The 20,737-nt window shown below is 38.7% G+C and overlaps 1 protein-coding gene across 1 annotated transcript; it reads left to right on the forward strand.

Moving 5' to 3' along the window:
* Positions 1-501: 501 nt before the first annotated feature.
* ubl3b (ubiquitin-like 3b) lies at positions 502-9,359 on the forward strand. The gene is made up of 6 exons (XM_019115477.2): positions 502-534; positions 895-1,043; positions 4,073-4,181; positions 5,579-5,665; positions 5,915-5,992; positions 7,827-9,359. The coding sequence occupies exons 2-6, from the start codon at positions 1,017-1,019 to the stop codon at positions 7,877-7,879; spliced, it is 354 nt and encodes a 117-aa protein (XP_018971022.1). The 5' UTR covers positions 502-534; positions 895-1,016; the 3' UTR covers positions 7,880-9,359.
* The last annotated feature ends 11,378 nt before the right edge of the window (positions 9,360-20,737 follow it).

The following is a 20,737-nucleotide window of genomic DNA, read 5'->3' on the forward strand; positions in this document are numbered from 1 at the left end:
AGAAAGCCTTGCGCGCCGCTTCCTGCATATATGACCAGCTGACTTCCGGTGTCTTTAAATCCTCAGCCATTAATCTGCTCGAACGCTGCGAGTGAATTTAGCCGCATCTGCTCTAATTGAACGATGGAGATACCCATCAGTTAGTGTTCGGGAGAAGCCCTGGACCGTCAGACGACCGCTCTGGATCTAAAAGCCGCATGTGACTCAATCAAAACGGTCGTTTTAGTTCCTCTTTATTTTGCCGCAGTCAGAAATTATTCCAGCTCAAGGCCAGCGGTCGAGCCTTTCACATCTCGCCTCATAGACCAGACAAATCTCTTGTTTAATGGTACGTGTATCATCGTTTCAATGGTTCTTCGGTTTTGGATCGCTAATATTTTTTTCTCAACAGCACAAGAGTAGAGCTCATCCTGGTCTGGTGTCTGATTTGCAGGCGGATATGGGTATATAATTTAGATTCTGTCTTAATATGATATATAAATCTGTTGTTTTATTGGAAGATCTGAATTTGGCTTAAAGTCAAGTAGAGCAAAGGTATGTGATGTTTTTCCCCCACCTTGCATTTCCTCAAATGTTACCTATCTGCACTCTGTTTGTTTATAAACCATATAGAGTGTATTGTTCATAAAGGCTGCATATTCTTTAAGTGGTTCATTAATGTATTGATCTGATGACTTGATCTGTTAACCAGCTTTCTAAAAATTCCCCAGGATGTTGTGAATCTGTTTATAGGAATGTCTTGTCATCTCACCTACTGTATGTTTGTAATACTATACCGTTTCTCTTACCTAAGATGGTAAATAATGTTCTAGTGTTAATGCATTGTTGACCACTGGACTATGTGGGGTAAACAAATCTGTGTGGGCATGTTGTGAATGATTGACTTGGTGTTAGGCTGTACGAGGCAGAGCAAGGCCGGAGGGAGAAGACAGAAGACGTATACTGAGTCTTTGTGCTCCCCTCTTACTGCTGGTCACCCATCGATTCCTGGCTGCATTCCACGTCTGGTCACAGCCATGACCTCTCAGAGAGACCTCGACACCGTGAGTACATCAGTCTATCTCTCTTTAGATGATACATCATTGCACATGCCTTTTCAGACATATGACATTTATATCAGAATAACACTTCAAGAATCATCACTTTTAGAGTGCTTTCAAATCTTAAAGGTACAGTTCAGCCATAAATGAGCATTGTCATCTACCTTTGCACTGTTGCTGCTCAAAGCTGGTTTCATTTCATTCTTTTGACTGTGGAGTGCAAAAGGAGGTACTTGGTGCAATGTCCATGCTGCTCCTTTCCCTACTATGAAAGTGACCATGACTGTTAAGCTCTGAAAGAGACAAAAAGTGGTCCATATTATTCATGCACTATTTTCCGTAGCTTTATTTGATGAATAGATTGAGATGTGCATCATTATTCGCTAAAAACCTTCTGGCCTAGTTTTTGTTTACGCCCTGCATGTTTTATGCAAACTGAGGGTGAACAGATAATGAATGTTTTCAATTTAAGGTGAACTTTCACTTTAATTTGCATTTGTTGTGAGACATCATTGTTAAACAGATTTTATTAGTATAGTCTCAAATATGATTTAATTCTTCCTGTTTTAACTAAAACTATGGTGAATTTTTTTTTTTCTGTTTATTGAAGTAAAACTGAAATATTAGATGTAAAACTATAGCTGAAATAAAAATAAGTCAGTGCTAAATATAAATATTAAACACTGACAACAGGTTGCAACAAATGACTAAACCTTAAGTTAAAAACTGAAAATTTAAAATATAACTATAAAAGCTAATTCAGAATATAAATGAATACTGTAAATTATTTAATACTATGGCTGAGGTTATAAAACGAAGCTTTTATGTTGCACTCAGACCTGCTGTTGCCTTGAGATTTGTTGTTGTTTGCTGAACCTGTTTGGTTCAGTGTTGGTTTTAGTGGCGTTATTTGAGGATGGGGGCAAATGGTGATGACTTTAGGCTCTTGATTTGGGGATGAAAGCAGCAGGATTGAAGATACTGCAGAAAATACAGAAGCCGTGAGATTATTGAGATGTTTACGTACTGGTTCTGAGGCATTAAGGCAGCTTTGGTGTTTTGTATTTTTCAAGGCTTTAAGAACTGGGGCAGCAGGGAGTGCTTATTTGTTTGTTATGCTCTCTTGTCTGTATTACCCCTCACAGATTTGCTGATAACACCCTTAAATCCACCCGAAGAGGCTGGGAGAGGGCTTTCCGTGCCGTTATCGGGGGCTTGGTGTTTGTAAACAGTGTGCTGGAATGACGTCGTGGATTATGGCTTGACCTCTTTTGTTCTCACTGCAGGTCCCCATAGGTGAAAGCCGAATATTTTCAAGTGTGTCTGAATGGGGGTGGGGTGCCCTACATTGCAAATGCCCTCAGCAAAGGAGCCTGATTTCACAATAGGTTAGGGCAGGGCATTGGGGGCCCTTAGTGAGGATTTAGATGGCACGTGGTGTAAGGATGAGCACAGATTTGTGTTGGAAAGAGGTCGTCCTTTTCCTGTAATGTTATTTGATTGCTGCCACTATTTGGGTCACGACCTGTGCTGCTGAGGAGCTGGATCCACGTAATGTTTATATTACCATTTAGCATGTTTGACACAATGTAAATAGTTCAATACTAATACAAGCAGTTTTGCTAAGTTGTACTTGCACACTTTTAGAGGAACTGTGTGTCTCTTTTCACTTCCACTTTCTCAGAAACATGTTGAAAGCTTCTCTGGTCCTCTGATTGGTTGCATTGTCTCCATGAAGCCTGTTTTCCTTTGTTTTTGTGCTCGGTGTTGTATGTGGCTTTAAACACAGCGATGCCAGGACCAACTGGCTCACCTTCTTACGGCCCCCTCCTCTTTCTCCATCTGATTCTGAACGAAAGCATTAAGGCCCAGCCAAGCTCCACACACTGAGTGTCGGTGATGTAATGTTTAAATTGCAGTCATTGAAAACTGTGGAAGGAGAAAAGGGACGTTTAAACCCTGGATTAAAAAAAAAAAAACTGAACAAGAGACTCTTTGGGTCTGATTTTATTTTGGGGCTGACATAGTAGCAGTCTGTCTTTTCTGTTCAGACATTGAGTCTTATGATGCTGATTAGTTTCATCGTGGATGCTGCCAAATTTATTCAGTCACTTGCCTAATTTGTCTAAATCGAGTATGTGTGTCATTATTGCAAATCTTAAACCTTTGTTTATTGATAATATAATGAATATGGTTGCAAACTGTACTGATTTAAATTTGAAACCACAGTAAAATTGTCCAGCTAGCTACAATAGATTAGATTTAATCAAAATTGTATGAATAATTATAGTCTTGGAGCAATCCATTAGAATGAGTTCAGTAAGGTTTGGCACGATAGATAGACAGATAGATAGATAGATGGGCAGTAGATGTAAAGTATATATGTCGGCAGTAAAAAATCTAATAATCCTTATTGTTGAGGCAGTAAATGTATGATGTATCTCTTAGATGTATGAAAACTGTCATGATGCGTGTGTTGGCCTGTGGCAGAAAGCTTTGTGGTATTATTAATACCGACTGTAGAGAGGCATTGTGTCTGTCTGTTGGTTTTTTTATTAGGACTCACGCATGGAGCAAATTTATTGTGCTAATCCACTGTGCTGCTCCCCTCCTCCTGCAAGGGGTTATGCATGGGCCATGTAAATTTAATAACTCAGTCCTGGGTTGTCTGGGACACCTGGGGTTATCGCATTAGGATGACGGGGGGAGAGCATCACTACATGTAAAAGGCAGTAGCACTTCTTCTGTCCTACCCCACACCAACACACCCCCACACCAGACCATTTCACAGGAACCTTTAAAGTGTGTAGCAGCTAGTTTCACCCTTAAAGCTGAACATAAATCTAATTAGGAAGGAATGCCTGTTTCTGCAAAGGACTCTCCAGGTCGTCTCATGTTATGTGGGGTGAGCACAGATTGAAGGGTCATTAAGGTCTATTTGGTGGAAATGTCACTCTGTCTCTGGGTTGTAGGGTACTTCTTCACAGATTAATGATTCCATTTGTTTCCTTTCTCCTTTCAACCGACTACAGGTGAATCTACGGCTGATCCTTGTGAGTGGGAAGACGCAGGATTTCACTTTCTCTCCAAATGACTCCGCCACAGACATTGCCCGGCATGTTTTCGAGAACTGGCCGGCAGGTATGTTATGATTAGAATTTTAGCTTTGGTAGAAGTTGTATTTGTAAATTAAGTATTTTATATGCATGTAACACTTTTTATGCACAAAACTTATTTTAAACTTGTGGAAGTCCTATGCAAAAACAACTGTCCTATCGAATACGATTTTCATGCGCATCTCTTCAGTAAAGGTGCTCTTGTAATTAGTAGTATATCTCCAGCACGGGCGTTAAGATCAGGGTTGCCAGGTTTTCACAACAAATCCTGCCCAGTTGCTTCTCAAAACTAGTCCAAAACTAGCCCAATCGCGTTTCCAGGAGGTTCCCCGTTAAAAATTGCATCCCGGGGTTAACATATACGTTTTTTGGCAGGGTTCACTTGGTAAAATTCGCATTTTAGGGGCTAAATATCACGTTATTGGTATTGGGGTCGCTTCAACCCGCGGACATGAAAAACAACCGCAGTCGCATTTTAGGGCTAAATATCACGTTATTGGTATTGGGGTCGGTTCAGTAGTCGGACGTGAAGATAAACAGAAATCGCTTTCAAAATCGACAAAGAATCGCCTGCGATTTTAAAATCGATTTTGTGTAGATTGTCAGTGAATTACGGCTCTGTGTAGTAAATGCCAACCAGTGTTGCCAAGTCTGTGGTTGTTTTTCATGTTCGCGGGTTGAAGCGACCCCAATACCAATAACGTGATATTTAGCCCCTAAAATGTGAATATTAACAAGGGAACCCTGGCAAAAACGTGTATTTTTATCGCCCGGAACGAAACGCGATTGGACTAGTTTTGAGAAGCAATTGGGCAGGTTTTTTTGTGAAAACCTGGCAACCCTGATCTTAACGCACGTGCTGGAGATATACTACTAATCACAGGAGCGCCTTTACTGAGGAGATGCGCATGAAAATCGCATTCGATTTTTTGCACATCCCTAGTTGTAAGAAATTGACATTTACAGAATTTTTGAGGGAACAGTCACGGTCACACAAAATATCTACACAACTGTTCATGAATCAATGGTTTCCTATAAAAAAAAGTCATGTTTCCTCAAGCGTCACATCTGTTTTCAACATTGATCACAATAAGAACTGTATTTTGAGCAGCAAATCAGCATATTAGAATAATTTCTGAAGGATCATGTGACTAGAGTAATGGCTGCTGATAATTCCGCTTTTGCCATTGCAGGAATAAATTACATTCATGTTAAATAGAAAATAATTATTTAAATTGTAAAAATGTTTTATGATATTACTATTTTTACTGTTATTTTTGGATTAGATAAATGTAAAAGTTTCTTGAAGATAAGAGACTGTATTTCATCTGTGGTAACCTGGGGTCAAATTATGACCATTTTTATGTATTAAAGCATCATGAAAGCCTGTTTCTGTAGTGAATGTGGTGTCTTGTGTTGCAGGCTGGGAGGAGGAGAGCGTGAGCAGCCCCAGCATCCTGAGGCTGATCTTCCAGGGCCGCTTCCTGCATGGCAATGTCACACTAGGAGGTGAGCACTAGACCTCGTCTTCATGTCTGTCACGGTCAACACGCTTTGACAATCCTATTGTTTTTCTCTCTGTGTATGTCTCTGTTACTTTGCCTTGCTCTAGACACTAATACACATTTTTGTGGACAAAAGAGGACAGTGAAAGTGGGAAGCTGTTAAAATATGCCATAGGTCAGAAGCTGTGTTTTTACTACGCAAAGTGACCATGATGTGTGCAGATATTCAGTATGTAACTTCTCTGTTGAATAGCTCTGAAGTTGCCCCCTGGCCGAACAACTGTCATGCACTTGGTTGCCAGAGAGACGCTGCCAGAGCCGAACTCCCATGGTAAGTGCTGATATATTCCTCTGGCAGGCTCCTACTGCTCTAAACATGGCTGAATGTCCTTGGCTTGCCTATCCATATCCACTTTTTGTTTTAAAGACAAGGGCACAGCAGTTATTGGAGGACTGCTGCTAGGCGGCAACTGGCTCCGATCTTCCAAACACATTCTAATAATTAAGAGGCATACAGTCATATTAAGAGACTGAACACTGAGCTTTATTCAGTCACACACTGTAATACAAGATGTCTAACTTTTCCGTGTCATTTCCTGTTTGACGAGTTGTGATGACTTCTTTGAAGCAAGCCTCGAATTCATGATGACTATTGTTACGTTTGAAATGAGGAAGCAGGTTATGTGCTTTGTCTTTAGAATAAATTATAGAAATGTTTCCTGGCAAATGACTCAGCATTCACACTGTCATTTTACCGTAGATAAAGTTAAAATAGCCCATTTTAAACCGCAGTCAATGTGGTTTAAAGTTTCCTTGATTTCATGTGAAGTCAACATGAAAACAGGAAGGAGCATATTTACTTTATTAATATAGGCTATACTACTACAGTTCATGAGTGTGGGGTTAGTGAGATTTTGTTTTTGTTCCTCTTATGCTCTTCAAGTCTGCATTTATTTGATCAATAGTGCAGTTAGATTGGTAATATTGAGAAATATTAGTTTCTGTTATATATATATAACAGATATATATATATATATATATATATATATATATATATATATATATATATTATATAATATATATATATATATATATATATATATATATATATATATATTATTTTTTTTTTAAAGGTCATTTATTCCTGTAATGGCAAAGCTGAATTTTCAGCATCATTACTCCAGTCTTGAGTGTCACATGATACTTCAGAAATGGTTCTAATATTTTGATTTGCTGCTCAGAAACTTACCATATTCATATTTTTGCAGAGATCATGATTTTTCAGGATTCTTTGATAAATGTAAAGTTGAAAAGAACAGCATTTATTTGAAATATTAATGTCTAAACTGTCACGTTTGATCAATTAATGTGTGTTTGCTAAAGTATTAATGTCTTTTAAAGCCCCCCAAAAAATCTTGCCGCCCCAAACTTTTGAACGGTAGCGGATGTCCTTGGTCTTACTATAAATGATTAATCATCAGTGTGTGTTATTCCAAAAAAAAAAAAAAAGTGTTTGTCATTGTGATCTTTCAACTTACTCCACTTCGGAATTAACTTGTACTCATCCTTTACAGCTGATGTCACCTCGGCTGTGCACTATTGGTTACTGTTAAACCTTGTTAACCAATAGACAAATCACCATTGAAGCATTGCTTCAGGCTCCTTGTAGTAAGAAATGCAGCTTTCTGAAAAATGTATTAGGTAATGCAGTGATTTAGCTGTCATAATAAGTATGACAACAATAATAACAAAGAAGTGTTATCACTGCAACTGAAATGTTTTTGAGGATAAACTTGACCCTGATTAGTATAAAAAGCCCCCTTTTCACGATCCAGTCCATTCCTGATGGATAAAATACAGTCCTGTACCTGTATTGCATGTCTTGTTCAATATCCTCTTTTACTGATATGCATCAAATGACACAAGCATATGTGCTCTGAATGTGGTTTCATGTTGACTCTAATGCCACTCATTAATTACAGACTGTTTACACAAAGCCTGTTTTCTTCCTTGGAAGACATGCTATTTTCTCCTCTGTAAGTCATCATCGTGTACTGCTTTTCCCTCACATTGTTCTAACTAAAAAATGTTTCAAAGAAGGACCTGCGATTGTGTTTTGTCTTTGATTTATTAGGCGTCACTCAATATTTGCTCTTTTCTCGTAGGCCAGAGGAACAGGGAGAAGACAACAGAGAGCAGCTGCTGTCTACTGCTGTAAAACCCAGAAAAACCTTCCCCCACCTCCTCCTCGTCCTTCTGCTCCCCGCTCCCGTCTCAGCTCACCAACCCGTGGTGCATTCTGGATGATTACAGAAGAGCTCCAGGGAGAGTGCGACTAGGTTTTCATTCAGTGTTTTTGCTCTGTATAGTATCTGGAGACTGTTGTGCCAAGTTTGTCAAATCTCATATGTTTGCCTTCTTTCGGTTTTTCTCGTTTCGTTTTGGTTGCCAAAATTACTTGCTTAGTGAAGTGACCATTTGTTTCCAGGCATCCTGCAAATATGAAATACCTGAATCATTGAAAGGAAATTGTGAACAGTTGTGTGAACAGGTTTTTAGGGGGATGTCCTGTACTTGAGAGACCTTCTGCTCTCCTAACACCCAAGTGTCAGAGTTTTCACTTGGATCACACGTCTGACTCAGACGAAGCTTAATATGCGCCATAATCTCAGACTTTCGATTGCACTTAACACGGATCCTTATCTGAAGTCACTATGTGTGTGTTTTAGTCTTAATCCTCCCGCCTGCCTCAAACAGAAGGATCTCACGGGCAGAAAGAGAGGTTTGATGACCAGCGCTGGTGGATTTGATGTGCCATGGCCACCTATGATTCTTGCCTTCCATCCTAGGACCAGTCGAGAGTAGATCTCACAGTCGCCAGACTCTTCTTACTGACCAGTTGCGTCAACATCTGTGCATGACCCTAGTCTAGTGTTTCCTCGCTTTTACCAGCCGCCTTTAAAAACCATTCACCCCGTGTCTACTTGAATAGCGTTTTTTATTTTCCTCGAAGCATGAGGGAAGGTTGGCGGTTTTGTGCTTGATGTGAAGTTACACAAACTCTTCTTCTTGCCCAGTCAGGATATATCATCTGTATACTATTCCATTCTTGTCTAACGTGTGTCCTGAGGGACAAAGGCCAGGTGCAAAGAATAAGGAAATCATCAGAAAGCCTCTGTCTGGAGTGAAGGGCTGGGCTGGTAAAAGCCCCCATTATAAGTGCTATATGGATTCATGGACCCCCTGCTGCGCTGCAGCTTTAGAGTTAAAGATGTGCGCCGGGAATGGCCAGCCCTAATGGCCTCCAACTGGGCTGAAAGAAAGAAAAAACTAAGTGTTTTATTTCCTAATGTTTGTATGCCGTCTGTTTTGTTTGCCTTATGATTGTGGGAAATTAATATTATTAATAATGGAGTCATTTTTATCTTGTCCGAGTGCGGTTGAGTTTTTATTAGTACACATAAGATGGCTGACTCATGTTAATTGTGCGTGTGAGTGGATGAGGCTTTTTTTTTTTTTGAAAGATAGTACAGTTGTGGAACGTGTCCACAGAAACTGTCTCCAATCTTGTTTTGATTGGCCAATTACTGCAAGAGTGTTTATTATTGTCACTGCTATGAAATTAGCTACAAATTATTAAATGTAAAAAAAAATCCTTAAATCTTGTATTATAAATTAATAAAACCTTTCAAATAATACTCTGGTGTTCCAGTGAGTTTTAAGATATTATTATTATTATTATTATTTTTTTTTTTTATCATGAACCCCTGCACATTTGCTTATTGGGCAACAGCCTTACAGTCATGGAAAAAAATACACCAAATAGAAATACTATAGTAAGATATAAATCAATGTGTATATACAACTGCAGTACTAATTATTATCCTTTGCTAGTTTACATTTCAGTAACTATCTTCTAGCATGGTACTGTATGCGCTGTTATTATTATGATCATATGCGCTTTGGGTTTTGCGTTGCGTTAAAAGACATAGGTTTTTACAACCTATTGCGTTGAAAGACATTGTCACGTCCTTCATAAATGAATCAGCAGCTCTGTGTGTGTGTGTGTGTGTGTGTGTGTGTGTGTGTGTGTGTGGTGCTGTGGTTCAGCCTCTAGATGGCGATGTGGTTCCGGTTCTCTGAGGGGTTCCATGATGTCATCCTTGACTGCGTGCGTGCTTGCAATATTTCTCTCATCACTAGGCCAGTTCTTGTGTTGATGCAATGAGCACTTTCTTAAACAGATTAAATAATGAAGCCAGCATAAACAAAATAATTACCTTTGTATTTATGCTCTGGAAAGGCAATAGTCGTTTTATGACCATGAATTTCCACTGACCGCTTGACATCAGGCTCAGTACTGTGACCCATAACATTTCTTTCTTCTTTTAATGATTGCAATGAGCCTTAATTTATTGTAGACCTTTTCTAATTTGATAAAATGTTCCTTCTGTTTTTGAAAAGTCCTTTCATGACTTCTTGTTCCAGCTGACGTTGAAAGAGAACAGAAAGAAGAAGATTGTTCAGATCATGCACTCCAGCACAAAGTCTTAATCACTTAATAGTGAACTGTTCGTGGTGTGAGCCTGTTTCTTTTTGCACTGGACCATACAATCATAATAAATCTGTTATGAAACACAGAGAATTAATATATATAAATGCATACAATGTCATATTTATGTACAACTACTGTTCAAAAGTCTGGATTCTGTAAGATTTTTGTTTTTTAAAGAAGTCTCTCAAGTTTTCAATTTGAACATGTAATTTATTAAATGCAATTTATTCCTGTGATGCAAAGCTGAATTTTCAGCATCATTACTCCAATCTTAAAGGGATACTCCACCCCAAAATGAAAATGTTGTCATTATTCACTTACCCCCATGTTTTTCCAAACCCATAAAAACATTGTTCGTCTTAGGAACACAATTTAAGATATTTTGGACGAAAACAGGGAGGCTTGAGACTGACCAATAGACTGCCAAGTAAGTAGCAGTGTCAAGGTCCAGGAAAGTTTGAAAAGTATCATCAGAATAGTCCATCTGCCATCAGTGATTCAACCGTAACATTATGAAGGGACGAGAATACTTTTTGTACACAAAGAAAACAAAAATAACAACTTTATTCAACAATTCCTCTCCTCTGTGTCTCTCCAAATCAGCATAGTGCCATTTTGACATCACTGATGTCAGATGGAGTATTCTGACGATGCTTTTCATACTTTCCTGGACCTTGACACTGTTATTTATTTGTCAGTCTACTATGAGACCGTCTCAAGCCTCCCTGTTTTCATCCAAAATATCTTAAATTGTGTTCCGAAGACGAACAAAGCCTTTATGGGTTTGGAACGACATGGGGGTAAGTGAATAATGACAACATTTTCATTTTGGGATGGAGTAACCCTTTAAGTGTCACATGTTCCTTCAGAAATCATTCTGATATGCTGATTTGCTGCTCAAGAAACATTTATTATTATAATTTTTGAAAAGCACTGTTGTGCTTAAAAACAACAACTTTCTGAGCCAAACTTTTGGACTGTAGTGTACATTGGGTATAGAAAAGAATCACCCCTCTTAAAATAATTTCGTTTTGTTGCTTTGCTGCCTGAATTGAAGATGGACACATTTTATCCAGCTGTAACTCAGTGCAACTAAGAACATTCAAGTGAAAGATATAACACCAACATGTCAGAAAAAAAGAAAAAAAATGAATCACCTTCTCAATGGCACACAAAGCCATTTGACTTTCAACTGTGATCAGCTGTGCTCATTTTGATTATGTCAGCATGAAAAGAGCTTTCCTGGAGCATTTCAGTCCTTGCTAGTGCAACTAAAGCACACAATCAACTATGAGTGACGTGACATACAGCCAAGTATGGTGACCCATACTCAGAATTCGTGCTTTGCATTTAACCCATCCAAAGTGCACACACACACACCGTGAGAACACACCCGGAGCAGTGGACAGCCATTTATGTTGCGGCACCCGGGGAGCAGTTTGGGGTTTGGTGCCTTGCTCAAGGGCACCTCAGTTGTGGTATTGACGGCCCGAGACTTGAACACACAACCTTAGGGTTAGGAGTCAAACTCTCTAACCACTAGGCCACGACTTCTCCTTATGGGTGGCAAGACACTGTCAAAAGAAAGTTTTGGACAGACACAGGTCAGGAGATGGATACAAAAAATAGGCTTTATCAATGCCTAGAAGCACAGTGAAGTCTATTATTAAGAAGTGGAAGGTATTTGGTACATCACAGACCCTCCCTTGATCAGGACGTCGCTCCAAACTGGATGAAAGAGCCCGGAGGAAACTGTTCAAGAGGCGACCAAGAAGCCGACAGCAACTCTGAAGCAGGTGCAGGAATTTATGACAAAGAGTGATAATTGTGTGCATGTGACAACAATATCACAAGTTCTCCTCAAATGTTGCTTGTATGGGAGGGTTGCAAGAAAAAAAACACTCCTCAAGAAAGACCACATGCAGTCACGACTGAGCTTTGCCAAAACATACCTTAAAGATTCTGAGGCAGATGAGACTTAAATTCAATTATTTGGCCTCAACACCAAACGATATGTCTATGGGGTGTTTCTCTGCAGCAGGGACTGGAGCACTTGTCAGAATTCTTGAGGGAAATCTGGCATCTGCCAGAAAGTTGTCAATGGGACGAAGGTTTACCTTCCAACATGACAATGACCTAAAGCACACAGCAAAACTGAGCACACAGTGATTGAAGGAGAAAAAGCAAAGTCTAGATGTGCAAAATTAGTAGAGACATATCCCAACAGAATAAAGGCTGTAGTTAAAGCAAAAGGTGGTTCAACAGAATATTGTCTCAAGGAGGTGATCCATTTTTCCAACTCTTTGATGAAAAAAAAAAAAAATTATAATGTTATATCTTAGTTGTTATAAGTTGCACTGAGTAAATACAGCCGTATAAAACAAAAACTGTGTCTGTCTTCATCTGCAAAGCAACAAAATGTCAGTATTTTAAATGGAGTGATTCTTTTCTATGCCCACTGAATACTGTCATAATTACTCCAGAAAATTATTTGCACCAAATCTCTACAACCACAGCTTCCAATTTTTTTTTTTTTTTTACAGTAGCATAACTGTTCATTGTTCATTGGTTATATATTTGTATAGGCCTAATTGTGATTAGCTCCACTTTAGTCAGCCTAAATCCTGTCAGTCTTCTAAACCTTAGCTGTAATAATATACTTAACCTGTGAGTTCAGGTCTCTGTTGCTTGTTATGTGTGAAGGGATGGATCAGGGCCAGGGTTAACCTAAACCGTAAGCACCACTAATGGTTTAGCAGGAAGTCTCGTGGGGGATTGGAAAGAAATGGCAAGAGTGATGGAGCAGCTGCCTCACAACTTAAAATCTCTCTCGTTATCCTTCTGTTTGGTTTTATGGATTCCCTGAGGTCAAACACAAATATGTATGGTTTGTGGAAGTGGTGTGATCTATTTAACCCCCAGAGACCTTTCTCCAAGAACCTCTATATATCTTTCACTCTAAAATTCATCTTTCATGTAACCTCCACTTTATACGAGTGGAAAATATACAATAAACACGCAGAATGATGAATGTGTCATGTTCAGTAAGGGACTGTTTTTGGTTTGTCTTCAGGTTCCAGAGTCCAAATTCTGCCTGTCCTGCTTCCAGACTGTCATTACAGCTTATATTAAAACCAGCTGAGAACAAAGCGAGCTGGCTACCATTAGCCTGGACCAGAAGCGTTTCATTCCTTGCATAAATACTGGGGCACAGGCCTCACATCAAATATTGTGATATGATGTGTAGCCAAGAATGGTCTCCCATACTCGGAATTTGTGCTCTGTCTGCATTTAACCCATCCAAGTGCACACACACTGCGAACACACACTGTGAGCACACACCCGGAGCAGTGGGAAGCCATTTTTGCTGCAGCGCCAGGAAGCAGTTGGGGGTTCTGTGCCTTGCTCAAGGGTCTCATCTCAGTCATGGTATTGAGTGAACTATCCAAATGAATCAAACTGAATCGTAAACTATTCCACACCTGTTTTGAGAAATAGCGATTCATTTGCGAATGCTAGTTCGCTCGTGTTTTTTTTTTTACTTTTTTTTTCATTAGGGTGTAGTGCCACCCCTGGCATTGACTCTATAACCATCCATCCAGATCATTTCACCAACCCCGTGGTATTCTGTTGCTTATCAGAGTAGCAAGTAGTAGTGTGTCTGGGAGAGTATTGTGTGTCAATCCAATTTCCCTGCCACAAAGAGGGCATGAGCATGTGTGCCAGAGCTGTCATTCTGCACGCATACTTGCATCCTCTGCCAAGTTGCTGCTCGAGGTCTGAGAGAATCTGTAGCCAGTGGATAAATGTCTTGAATGTGTGAAACACTTTCTTGACTGCACTAAAGGTCACGCCCCTCACCGCTCACCCCAGCTCTTCCAGAAACCATTTTCTTAATTTTAAGAATGGCACGAGTGCATACGGCTGTGGTTTCACATAGGAAAATCTGTAAAATAAGACGCGTGAGCTGGAGCTGCCTGACTGGAAGGGGAGGGGAGGGGAGGCTTCTTTATTTTCATGGCAGGGCTAGGGAGACACCAGGGCTTTGTTACGTCTCCCCTTTAGTTTTCCTGTTTATTTTACCAGGTGGTCCCTTAAGTTCAATAACATGCCACTGTAAAAAAATGAGAGAGAAAAAAAGGAGAGAAAGGGAGGGCTGTAGGGAGGGCCGTTTAATAACAATGTGAGCTCTGAACCTCGTGGCGATGGACGGAGAGTGAATGAGGGAGGCCAGCTCAAGAGGATTTGCAGACATGTGCCTCAGAGCATTCTGGGTGGAGATTTTCTCACACTGTTTTAGTACAGCAGTGTGATAAACATCAGCTGTTGTTGTTCGTTCTGTTAGCTGTCATGCAGCCATCTCAGTATTATCACTTATCCTCATGTGCTACAATTTCTATTTGATTTATTATTATGTTTTTTGGGGGTTGAAATGTGGAATTTGTGCACAAAATGTGAAGGCTAAATGTTTGAATGACCTTGACATCCATTCAGCACAAATTACAAATGTATAATTGTCTTTGCTATAATCTGGAAAAGACTTTTCCCTGTCATTGACAACATGGTGTTGAAATATATATATTTTTTTTTTGTATTAGACTCAAACACGCTTGTTTTTTAAAGCTGCGAGACAGCAAACAAGTGTCAGGTTGTTGCATCTAAATTGTCAAAGTGGTTTTAGAGCACTTCAACTGTCCCATTGTCTGGTTTTCTTTACAGCAGGCAATCAGGGGGTCTCCAGGAATGGCACAATTCAAGAATGTTTTTAATGGGGAAAAGGAATAATGCATTTTTGTGTTTGCTGCTATGGGTTTACAAACCAAACAAACATAATTTTCTCCTTGTTAAAAAGTTGTGAAAAATATAATGAGACCTATACTTCTTAACAAGAGAAGATCAGAGTGCAAGAACTCTCGTTTTACTGCCACGCAACTTATTTACAGATAATGTGTGAATGTTAAGCAAGTTGTTTTATTGAGGTTTTGGAACATTTTCTTCTAAATTGTCTTTCTTTGTGTGACGAGTAGGCATTAGGAGCACTGGCTTCTGTTCAAACTCCTCTGGAATGATGGTGCGGAAGATGTACGACCCTAGTATAAAACATGATGAGAGGGAGCCAAACACTCAGCGAATAGCCTTCGGGATCACTATGGAGATTTCCAGCTAAGGGGGTCAGTCACATATAAGGAGAAGCTCAGACCACAGAGAATTTGTTTGGTTTTGAGCTTTTATACTGATTTCAGTTGACTGCTTTTGCCTGTCTTGTGATATTTTTTTGCTTTTGACTACTGCATAATTTGTTTACATACTGCTAAATGTAGTGTCCACATTTACAACGCATTACACTAAATGGAGTCGAAGATTGAGACTATATTGAAAAAAGTTTGAATAATAAAACAATTGACTAACTTACATTTTAGACACAATATAATTTTTGCTCAACCATGAAATCAGCCATGTTGTTTTGTTCTTAAATCAGAGTTGAGTTAAGGAATCTGTTAAGTGAATAATTCAATGACTCAGTCATTATGATATGGGCTGTTTTTGAAATTGCATGCTGTCACTGTAATGCGACCTACCAGTATTATTATTATTCTTTTTTTTTTTTGTTTCTTCACTGCCATTATCCTCTCTCTGGTCTCGTGTCCATTAGATATGCATTTCAGAATCTCACCGGAAATAGTAGGTCATCCAGGTACTTTTTGCCTACTCTTTCATGAATACTGTGAATTCAGACATATACGTTTTTTATAGTAGGGACATATGCAATTTCAGATACAGCCAGTTTTGTTACAGACAAAAGGTCAGATTTTGTACACTACTGTACATATTTAGAACTTTAAAATGTATGTACGTGTGTTCTTTGTGGCTCTATCTTCATTGTAACTGCACATCTGTGGATCCTTTGTATTAATCATCTCCACGCTGCAAACAAAAAACATCACCCATCATCCATAACTCTTCATTAGGTTTTCACTAAACAAAATATACAGACATGTGCCTAAACCAAGCATCAGCTCAGTTGCCATGTTTATCATAAGGTTTTTGTGTTGTGTGCTTGTTTGCATTCCTCTCTCATAATCTTTCTCAGGCATTTAAAGTGGATCCATCCAACCCGTGAAAGCAGCTTGCCATACAAAAACACATGCATATGACTTAATATGATGTCTTGCTTTTAGATGTGGTACATGAGGACTGTACACATCTGTGCGCAGAATGATTTATGGCAGCCTGTTTGGAGCACTACATTCTGACTTAAGTGAGCTTGCCGAATTATTTCTCATACTGTATAACTATGGGATGTTTTTCTCGAACCAAGTGGACTGCCAACCTTTAGGTCCCTGGTGTCTGTCATGCCATTATGTCATCCAGCACTAAAAGTCCATGAAAGATTTAGTTTCTGTATGATGCTTAAAACATTTTAATAAAGCTCCTCAATGATTTCACTGATGATCTGCATTTCCAGTAAGTGTGAGATCTTTATGCTGTACTAGCAAAAGAAAGTGTGAATCGTCCATGTGCTGAAATCTGTTACTGAAGTAACAGGAGGAGGTCACAAGACCGCTGAAGGTCATCTAGAAGTCTGATCTCCATTTATTTCTGCAGGACAAACAATCCAAAAACATTTTATTTCAAAGTGCATGTTTGAGATTAAAACAAAGCCTGCAGGATTTATTTCTGAGCTCTTAAATTTTTAGTTTATTTCCAGTCTTTCTGCATATTATAAATTATTATAATCGATGATGGCTGGAATCACTTTTTTTTTTTTTTTTTTAACAAGGATTAATGTTTCCATGCTGTCCTGCAGTTTTACCACTGCACAATCTCTCTCACAACACTGTGGTTTTAAGGTCAGTCATTAGGAAAAGAGTTGAAGGATTACAAAGTGCTGAGAGCTTTCTGGACTCGCTTAGGCATTCTGCTGCTCCACGGATGTCTGTACCTTGTGCTTGAGGCTAAAGCCAAAGAGAAAAACATAGTTTGGATCCTGAATAAAAGGGGGGGGGGGGGGGGGGGGCACAGTTCCTTTACTTATATTCCACTATGTTTTATAAAAGGGCTATGAGAAACATAGAGAGAAATATAGATTCATCAATTTGCTGCCTTTCATTGAATTAAAAAGAATTAAGATTACATTTTTGTATTCAGTTCACTGGGTGTCTTTATGATTTACAACTAGACTCATCTATGCTTCACTAGACTATATGCAGTGAGCAGATGATATTAATTCAGCCTCTCCCACCACTTTATGTCACAACAGCATCAGTGCTTTCAGCTAGTCTCCTTGTTTTTTTTTTTTTGTGTGTTCCTCGTATTTGTCATGAAGTTTCTATGTGCTCATCAAAGCCATAACTGATTGAGTTTGATTTATATCCTGATGATGTGTACAAAACAGCTTTGTAATGTTCAGTCTTTGTACCCTTCCTGCACTGTAATACTTGAGGTTAATGTTTTTTAATTTATCTTGAAATTTCCCTTTGTACGTAACTGAATCTCTGCTACTTTCCTAGTATTAATTAGTGTGTAAAATTAGCTTCATAACAGTCTGTTGCAGTTTGCTATTTATAAACATTAAATGTAAAATGCTTATATTATATAATGAATTTTCTCAGTGAAAAGTAAATTATCCCAGTATACCTTTATGATCAGTCATACTCACAAGTGTGCAAGCTAGCTAAAAATCACAAGAGACAAAACTGCACTAATACACAAGTTTCATAACAGAGATAATCAAATGGTTAGTTCCGGGCCTCGAATTTGAGTGGCATCTCTTACTCGCGTGATATTGAGTGTGCACACAGTAGATGTTATTCTACATCTGGGGATTTTGTTGGGTGCTGTGAAACTTGTCCAGACCAGCCTCCTGACTGATGTGGAAAATTGAGCTCACTTTATCATTTACTGGCAGAACATTCAAGTCTCCTCCATTAAAGGAGCACGTCAGAAGTTCATGTTCATCCAAGAAGATGAGAAAAGTGCATGGTTCAGTCTAATGTTTCATGAAAGCTTTTTAGGGGAATTGTGAGCTTGAAGTGAATTTCCCTTTATCCCTTTGTGTACAAGGCACACACCTTCAAGGTGATGTGTGCAACCCCAGACAGGTGCTCAGTTGTTCTACTAGGTGTTGGATTCCATTAAATACCGCAGAGTAAGCCCTTGTGTTATGGACACATAAAGAGCAGAGACGCCCTGCAATAAATCATCTCTGCTGCCGGGTCTCCCAACTCTGCTTCAGGCTCTGCAAATTTTCCATTTTCAGAAGTTTATTCTGTTGTACAAAATCTTGCTGCGCTGTCAGCTTATTATAGTGTCAGCTTTGTCTATAGTAGATTCATATCAGCTTGTTTTGATCATTTCAAACAAGGATTAAATATTTTCGCTATTTTTGACTTCACAGTCAAATGTTACAAGTCACAGAAGTGACTCAATATTTCGGATTCAATACAAATTGAACTGGTTCAACGCAACGTATTTGTCAGCATTTGTAGCACAATGTTGATTACCATAAAAAAAACATTTTGACTTATCTCTTCTTAATGCTAAAAAAATTCAGTTATTATAAGAAACTTAAAATGGAAGTAAATGGTGATAATTTTTTTTATAGAATTTAAAGCCAAACTTACAATTTTATAAAAATATGTATTATTTTATTAAAACTTGTTTTATCTGAGCTTTAAAGCTGTTTAATTTTTTTTTTTTTTTTTGTACAGTTGTTTTAGGTTAAGGTTTGCATTACAACATTGCATTGTAGCTGGTTGATAAACTTGAAACTTTGCACGGAAAAGGTTTTTTTTTTCACTCAAATCATATTCACACAAGCATATTTAAGAAGGTGGATTATATTTTATTTTATTTATTTATTTTTATTGCAATTAACAGCATTATTTTACAAATGCTGTCACTGAACCTGGAATTTTCCTTTATTCTGACAAAAAAAAAAAAAAAAACCCTGCTGTTTCTCAGCAGTGGCGGAAGAAGTTGAATTTGACAGCTTTCAGTGTCCTTTTCACTCAACACCCTGGAAAACTATGCATATAAATCTGCAACACCTTCACTGCAGATTGGTTTAGGAAGTCTTCAAATGGGATTACCTTTAAGGTCAGTGGTTTACAATCTTCCCAGGTTGTGCCAATCCCCCTGAGGCGATTGTTATGGGTCATTTAGGAAGTATTGTATTCACATTTGGTCCTCACTGACTGTTAATGGTTTCAGAACTGGCCTGCTCTGTGGCTCCAGATCTTCATCATAAATCCAGACACTGCACTGGCAGCAGTACATAATATATAAACTCCTGAAGATGATTCATTTATCTTCATCATTCCTCATATAAGTGTAGAAGGATGAGCTGAATTTTGTTTTTTAAAGATGTCGGTGCTCCTAGTCTCCAGCATGCAAACTGCTGGCTCTGAGAATTCAATGTTGGGGATGTGCTGGGGAAGGGGATATATTAGCCTGTGCTTGGCAGAATATTAGGGAGACTGGGCTCTCTCCTGGGATACTGGGTTTTGTGCTTAAAAGGACAAAAGCTAGAGGTTGAACAAGAGGACACACAGCTGCAGCCCAGTCTTTGCATCATCTCATCTCAGTCTCTGAGTCCTCATGTTATCAATTAAAAAGCGGCAGGACTGATCTTAGAGTCTGAGCGCTGTTTACAGCTGTGCCTGCTCTTGAGTTTGATACACGAGAGAATAACAGAAAGTCAGTGCGGGACATTTATTGCACATCTTTGCATCATTTAACTTTAATGTTGCACAACAGAAACTGGATTTCTTATGTGTGGCTTATTTATGTTGCTTTAGTCTCCTGTTAACAACATATGGGGCATTTAAAAATCTAACACCTCATGCACCACAAGCCCAGATCACTGTTAAAACACTAAATCATCTGTTTTCAGATCAAATTTTAATGCATCAGAGCTGTAGCATTAAAAAAATCTTGCTGTAAAGAACAAGTTTGAGAGCAAACAGCCAGTTTCCATTTTTTACTGAAAATCTTCTGTGTAGCTCTCAAGTGCAGTATGACAGCGAGCATCAAGTTTGATGTCACCGAAGAACAAATAATTTAGATTGTTTTCTTTTTCTTTTCTTTTTTTTTCTTTTGGATATGATCTCTATGCCATTGTAAGAGCTACATTAGATTCTGCTAATTATCCTAGAGCTTCATGAAAAAATAAAAAAACAGAAAACCGTTCAGACATATATGAAGGTGAGTAAATGACAGAATTTTCATGTTCAGATGAACTACAATTTTAAAGAGCCATTTTAACTTGGCATGACCCCTAAAAAATTAATATCTACATCCCAGATGTAGACGAGTTTGTTTCTTCATTGGAACAGATTTGGAGTAATTTAGCATTGCATTTTCCTTCCTGAAAAAGTCCATCCCCTCTTGACATCTCACATCAAAATCCACTGATATATTTGTTTAGAATTGTTTTGGACTGTTTTGGCTTGAAAACAGTACTCAATCTGTGATTTCTCTCCTGAGCTTTGTCACTGGAGAAAGCATTTTTATGGGTAG

The sequence above is a fragment of the Cyprinus carpio genome, chromosome A14, assembly GCF_018340385.1.
Source record: "Cyprinus carpio isolate SPL01 chromosome A14, ASM1834038v1, whole genome shotgun sequence".
Taxonomy (NCBI): Eukaryota; Metazoa; Chordata; class Actinopteri; order Cypriniformes; family Cyprinidae; genus Cyprinus; species Cyprinus carpio.

What these genes read in the sequence shown, in the direction of transcription:
- ubl3b (XM_019115477.2), top strand. Translation starts at nt 1,017, where the DNA reads ATGACCTCTCAGAGAGACCTCGACACC. An exon ending in CTCAGAGAGACCTCGACACC is followed by an intron (nt 1,044 to 4,072) that starts GTGAGTACATCA and finishes AACCGACTACAG; the next exon opens with GTGAATCTACGGCTGATCCT. An exon ending in TTTCGAGAACTGGCCGGCAG is followed by an intron (nt 4,182 to 5,578) that starts GTATGTTATGAT and finishes CTTGTGTTGCAG; the next exon opens with GCTGGGAGGAGGAGAGCGTG.